The sequence below is a fragment of the Gastrolobium bilobum genome, unplaced genomic scaffold, assembly GCF_033153095.1.
Source record: "Gastrolobium bilobum isolate Gb01-03AN ecotype WA unplaced genomic scaffold, APGP_CSIRO_Gbil_v1 utg51766, whole genome shotgun sequence".
Classification (NCBI taxonomy): Eukaryota; Viridiplantae; Streptophyta; class Magnoliopsida; order Fabales; family Fabaceae; genus Gastrolobium; species Gastrolobium bilobum.
This window is the reverse complement of record NW_026898840.1, coordinates 1-7,141: the sequence shown is the minus strand read 5'-3', so window position 1 is coordinate 7,141 and position 7,141 is coordinate 1. Positions and strand designations below refer to the sequence as shown.

General features: G+C 36.6%; 1 protein-coding gene across 1 annotated transcript; it reads right to left on the bottom strand.

Moving 5' to 3' along the window:
* Positions 1 to 5,323: 5,323 nt before the first annotated feature.
* On the bottom strand, positions 5,324 to 7,064 carry LOC133284628 (uncharacterized). The gene is made up of 5 exons (XM_061481693.1): positions 6,470 to 7,064; positions 6,253 to 6,371; positions 5,939 to 6,127; positions 5,785 to 5,836; positions 5,324 to 5,641 (listed from the first exon to the last, which is right to left on the bottom strand). The coding sequence occupies exons 1-5, from the start codon at positions 6,758 to 6,760 to the stop codon at positions 5,531 to 5,533; spliced, it is 762 nt and encodes a 253-aa protein (XP_061337677.1). The 5' UTR covers positions 6,761 to 7,064; the 3' UTR covers positions 5,324 to 5,530.
* Positions 7,065 to 7,141: the final 77 nt, after the last annotated feature.

Here is a 7,141-nt window from a genome sequence, read left to right as displayed (position 1 = left end):
TGTTGGAGTATTTAAGTGTGATGAGTCCTACATTGGTTGATAATGGACTAAGTGAAGTGAATATAAGTGGATGAACCCATTAACCTAATGTGTTGAGGGGGAGCAAATCAATGTGGGTTTCACACTTGAGGGGGGGATTGTTGGTGTATTCAAGTATGATGAGTCTCACATTGGTTGGTAATTGGCTAAGTGTTTCACACTTGAGGGGGAGATTGTTGGAGTATTCAAATGTGATGAGTCTCACATTGATATGACTGGTTTAGCTTAACCCATTGGTAGTGGTCCCCCGCCACAGTCTTCCCCTGGATCCACCTGACAGTGGTATCAGAGCCGGGTTGTGCTCAAGCTAGCCTAGTGATTGGCTAGGAGACGGGTTGAGTACTTGGACCCTGAGGTACTCGGTTGAGGGGGAGCATATCAATATGGGTTTCACACTTCAATGGGAGATTGTTGGAGTATTCAAGTGTGGTGAGTCCCAAATTGGTTGGTAATGGGCTAAGTGAAGTAAATATAAGTGGATGGACCTATTAACCCAATGCCTTAAGATTTTTGGTTGAGATATGGTGTTGGATCCCCTTGTTGTGGTGTCGGGTCCAGGTAGAGCCCAACTTGGTAACCTGCTTGGGCTCGAGCTAGCATGGTGATTGGCTAGGAGGCGGGTTGAGTACTTTGGCCCTGGGGTACTCGATTGAAAGGGAGCATATCAATGGTGAGTTTCACACTTGAGGGAAAGATTGTTGGGATGTTCAAGTGTGATGAGTCTCACATTGGTTGGTAAGGTGCTAACTGACATACATATAAGTGCGAGGACTTATGAACCCAATACCTTAAGGTTTTGGGTTGAGACATGGTGTCGGACCCACTTAGTATAGTTGGTTTAGCTTAGCCCATTGGTGGTGGTCCCCCGCCATGGGCTTCCCCTGGACTCACCTGACAGTGGTATCAGAACTGGGTTGGGCTCGAGCTAGCCTGGTAATTGGTTAGGAGGAGGGTTGAGTACTTGGCCCTGAGGTATTCGATTGAGGGCGAGCATATCAATGTTAGGTTTCACAAGGGAATATTATTGGAGTATTCAAGTGTGATGAGTCTCACGTTGATTGGTAATGAGCTAAGTGAAGTGCATATAAGTGGATGAACTCATTAACCCAATGCCTTATGTGAAGTGCATATAAGTGGATGAACTCATTAACTCAAGGCCTTAAGGTTTTGGATTGAGATGTGGTGTCAAATCCACTTGATATGATTGGTTTAGCTTAGCCCATTAGTAATGATCCTCCACCACAAGCTTCCCCTAAAACCCACCTGACACGATGATTACCTTTTAAATTGGATGGTTCTTAAATCTTTGCTAGCGGTAGAGAATAATTAAGGACCTGTCAGAAAGTTTATGAAGTTTATTACTGCATATTGGTCGTCTATCCAATCTTATTTTCTTCTTATCTGACCCGGTGATATAAAAGCAAAGGACTAACAAGCAATACAAAAACATACAAGGGTTAAAATATAAATAACGAAGACCTACAGCAGCATGATATTAGAAGTTATCAACCAGGTCCTACGTGGCTGTAAGAGTGGCTTGTCTTGCTTGTTTAGGATGAATAAAATTATTACTGGGACCTGTGGCCGCGTCGGACCAATACCATTGAACTATAGACCACGAAATTTAACTAGCAAAATACCAAAACCTTGAAACCACCCGATTCCTACTAGCTTTTAAAATTCCCGGTTTTCAGGTAGGGATGCTCTCTTGAATAGTAATGTAGCTTCCCCCGGATTAATGACCTATAACTATCATCAGGAATCAGGATAAAGAAGATAATTATAGGTACTTAAAGTGTTAGATATACCATTATTATGTAAGTATAAGTAGATTATCTTACAATCAATGTATCCAAAAATCTTTTTTCCATTTATATATATGAATTCAATAAAAAAAATGATTGAATGTTAATCTTAGAAGAATAAAAAATATCTAAAAATTAAGGGTATTAACCAAATATTAGTCGACTTATAATAAGTCAAGTATAACGAGATATCCACGATGAGTGCAGCAAATCACCGTAATATTTTATTTTAGGTTTCTCATTTCTGCTGTCACTGCTGATGGAAAAACTTAGCAAATATATTTACATAAGATATGGAGCCGGATCCTGAAATTAAAAAAAAAAAGTTTCAAGATACGAAATCGGATCCTAGTGAAAATAAGTATTGCTGCAACAGGAAAGCTATTAAAGCCTTTCTTTTTATAGTAATAGGACCCATCACGAACGAACAGTCACATCAATACTGATTAATTCCTTTCTGATCATATCGGTTGTCGCTGCAGTCAGCTGCGAGGAAGTTCGGTGATAACTTGACGACGACAATGTGGTCCGTCCCTCTTTTTATGGGATACCACGACTGCCACTAGCTCAACATTAATGGCCTAATAGACCCAGAACAGGTAAGAATAATCCACGAAAAAGGTTTAGCTTTAAAATAGAAATAAACAAAAACAGGGTTTATACCTATTTCGAAGAGCCTTTAATTTTTATATGGGTAAATGATTTCTACTTCAAAAACTGAAAAAAGATTCTCTAAGACTGAAACAAAATGATAGAGAGAAAAAATAATGAGATAAAAAACATAAATTTTATGTCTCGTTAACAGATAATTTTTTTTGCTTTTAAAGCAAAAATCATTTGCCCTTTGTATAAATCACAATCTTCACTATAATTGTATAAGGCAAAAGTATTTCTGCAATTACGGCCAAATATTTTGTCTTCCACATATAAAAAACTATTAGAATACGACGTTGGATTTTGATAAAAAAAAATTTAAAATTAATGGATCTTATTTTTTGTCTCTAAGAGAGACACTACTTTTCTGTTGGTGCAAAAAACTAATACACTGTATAACGTGGATAATATAAGAATTCTGAGCAAGTCTGTATGTTTCATGCTAGTTGTTCACTTTTGTGAAAGTTTTTTATTTTCGTTTTGTATAGATCCATATGAATTGTATTATGAGTATGGCTATCAAAATCGAAAACAATTCTAGCTCTATAGTAACGTTAATGTTGGATTTTGGGTCTAAATTCCATGGATTATATATGATAATATGAATAAGAAGTTTGGTATTGAAAATGTGTGACTTTTCGTCTACAAACAGATGTGTTTTTTCATCTTAACGGATGTATTGCTTCATCCTAACGGACATATTGTTTAATCCTTGAATTAATAGGTGTCTTTTCGTGTCAAACAAATGTATCTTTTCATGTCGAACGGATGTGTCTTTTCGTATCCAACGGATGTGTTATTTCGTCGTTAAATAAGTGCTTTTTGAATCGTGACTTTTATATATATAGGCGTTCACACCGTCAGAAATTATAATCTATCATTCGTCATTTCTACGTCGTTATTATGCATGCATGCACTGTGCATTCATACCATATTATTAGAAAAATGTGATTTCCTCAAACGTTTGGTTGTGTTCGTTGCGCTCTTGATTGATAGTGTCATCATTCTTGAGACGAAAATCCATTTTATCCTGGGAGGTAATTGTTCGTGAACCTTCAGCATCAATAGAGGGAACAAATTGCCTTAAGAAGACAACTTGTGTTAGGCTTGAGTTCCTTCAATTTTCTGCATTTCTGTTCTAATTTTTTATTGCCCTTTGTTTTTTAAAATTCTGTTTAATTACAATATAAACGTTACATACGAATTCAAATCTCTTGACGATCATTCACTCATTGTCTTTACAACAGTTAAAAAGTTGACTATTATTTACGTTCAATTTTTTTTATCAAATATATAAAAATTTATATCCTCCATATCATTCAACTCCGGACTAACCATAATATTACCATTGAAGATCCTTTAAAACTACTTTTTCATAGGCCTTCAATAAAACAAGGGAGGTATATATATTTGTGAAACACTCCCACGTTCAAATCAGATATTATACAAGCAGATTTAATTATATATGGGGAGATATTATCTTGTGTTTAGAACAGTAATATTTATAATGAAGGATTACTCGCTTTTGGGAATCCTCCTAATAGTTCCCAACAAGCGGGTGAGACGACTAAATCTCCCTGTTGATTGTATATTTGTAGGTATAGGTGGCTTAAGAGGTGGTTATAAAGAAGAAGAAAAAAATATGCAACTATTTTTGTGTACCGGACTTAATATGTCATTCTAGAATACAACTCAATCATATTTTAAAATAATCTATATGACAAAATAAAGTACAATAATTAATGAATTGATTTGTCCAGTATTTTTTTAAGCACATGATCCAACAATAATATTCACTATTTCTGTATTTCCCAGAAGGAGTGGAAATTTTCTGACATGCGCACTAATCAATGGTAAGTATCACACCGCATTGCTTAAGAAATTGGAATAACACCTTGTGACTAATACTCACCTATAGGATTATGCCCAACTACGCATCTAATTAATACTCGTCTAATCACTGAACAGTTCGTTTGTCTTTTTCTTCCCTTATTATTTGGTTGTAAGTGGGGTCTATAGGACAATGGCCCCTGACACAGAGGGAGAAAACCAAGGATTAGGAGGAATAAATCTTTAGTACTACTGTTATACCTAAATTCAGTGCATCTCATCAATGAGAGCATTATTACTACTGAATCTTTGGTACAGCAGTAGTACCAAAAATTTATTCAATTAGGAGGTGAAGCCGAATGCAACATCAACGAAAACGTTCTAGTCTAGCCCAACTAAAGAATGAGATTTCAAAAACTTAGCCCAGCCCAATTTGATTAATGGACAAAAACAAACAATGTTCCAACGACAGGGTAGCCCAATGGCTTCTTTATCCCCTCCTCTCCATTTCCCTTCTCATTTTCATGTTCAATGCAAAGTAAGCAATGAACAAACGCCAGTGTGTGTTAGGCTTGGATGTTTGATAAATTATTGCTATGTAGCTAGAAGCTAGTTTGTCTATGAACTAAGAACACATTATTTGTGGATTGGGTTTTGGTTTGCGTATAAAAATTAAGGGAAAACATTTTCTCATGTTGTATGAGAATTCAATTCTCATGTTGTGACCCAACTAATGGTGGGTTCCACATTTATTAGAAAAAGAAAAAGAAAAGAAAAGTTTTGCACGCATATCGAAGGGTCACAACATGAGAATTGAATTCTCATGCAACATGAGAAAATCAAATCCCATAAATTAAAGGTTGTAAAACCAAAAGAATATATTTGAGGTTGATTTGTTGTCTTGCTGAAAAATGTAGGGTGAACTTGATATGAAAAATTGTATGAGAAACTTATCCTTAATTCTTAACTTGGAAATACTGGGAGAATATCTCTGTTGATCTCATCTAAGGTGTGAAGCTGAAACATTTAATAATTGATTAAAATGGCCTAGTCCTTATGAATACACTTGGATATGAATCAACATTATATAATATATAATCCTAGTTTAGACCGGGATGCCTTTTTACAATGTGTTTGTTGAAGGCTGTGATTTGGTTGCTGTTCATTATAATAGAATAAACAGCACGGTTTAACATATTGTCTCAGGAAGACTCCTCTGTTTGAGCAGCATAAACTGTTCTCAACCACCGTGACAAATTGATTAAGAATGGCGTATACACAAAGTAGCAAGTGAGTGTCCAAGTAACTAGTCCCTGAATGTAGAATTCATTATAATTTTTGTGTTAGGACTCTGGATGATAAAAGACAGTGTTGGGAGGTAGTATGAGAAATCATCAACAATTTCACAAATTAATGAAAGGCCTTTAGCGGAAACAGGTTGTAATATGAACACTACCTGGCCAAGGATTTCAATATTCGCTTGAGGATAGTACCAAAGGTGGAAGAACCTGAAAGAAGCAAAAGAAAGGTATCCATCAATAAGTTATAACCAAACATATTACACACTTGTTCATATCATGTACTGGGGATGAGAAAAAGAAAGTCTTTACTTCATTATGGGTATCTCAGCCAGTGGACAGCCAAGCCCCACAATGCATGCCAGGTTGAACCCTGACCATGTCCTATCCAAGAAAAACCATATGAACTCTGCTGCAGCAAATAATATGTAGGCCTCAATGTTGTCAGCAATTCCGGCTTTGTAAAGTTCAGCACTCAATTCTATAAACAGCACCAGCAATCTAAGACAGGAGAACCACATTTATATTGGCAGGGTGGCATACTTTCAAAAAGCACAATAGGAGAAATAAGAAACTTTTTCCTGCATTTTTTGATTTCATATTATAATGCAGAAGTAGGTACTTACATCAGTGAGGCAATTGTTTTAGCTAAACTTCCCTCTTGAGCCTTGTTTAAGACCCTTTGATCTAGGTAGAGTTGAAGCAAACCAACCGAGCAGTAAAACAACCCCAGCAAGAAAGGAACCTATCCATATCAATTTGGAGAAGAAAGATAAAAGCTCAGCCAATAAAATGACAAACAGCAGAAAGAAGGGTACAGAAAAATTTAAAGTTGAAACTCACCCAGATATTTGTGTGGAGTGGACCTAAGTCAATGGACCCTGTCTTGTACACCACGAGATTGACTCTTGAATGGAGTCCATCGAGAAGGGGACCAAATGAGAAGCCTGTGCCAAAAAGTGAAAGTGACACCCAAGGCCATGAAGTTCTAAGGCTTGTTCGGCTCTGCTGTCTCTGAGCACAGTGAGGCTTAAGCAGACACGGTCTGCATACACTGTGGAGAGGAAAACTGCGACGTTGGAGAGTATAACCCAGAAGACATGAAAAGGAACCAGATGCAAGAAGGTATTGCATATTATTCCTCTTAGGTGGGCATTCAGTGGAAAATTATTGGATTTTGGAACGGGAAAAGAAGGGATGTACCCTTCAAATAATACTACTACTACTACAACCTTTTTTGGGAGTTTAATTTCCTTTTATTAAATGCCTATTTAATTGTGACCACAAACTCGGTTGGACGCTTTATACTCTACGTTGTGATGACTGATGAATGAGAATGATCACTAGTTCACTACTCTAACTCCAATACCTATTACTATTAGTACCAAACGGAGGACTCGAGTTATCATACTTATCATCGATGGAAGAGGGATTCCTGCTGTTTTCCCAGGGAGGACACCTGTGCTTTGCTGGTGTCTTTTATTTTATTTTTTATTTTTAATGTTTACAATATGA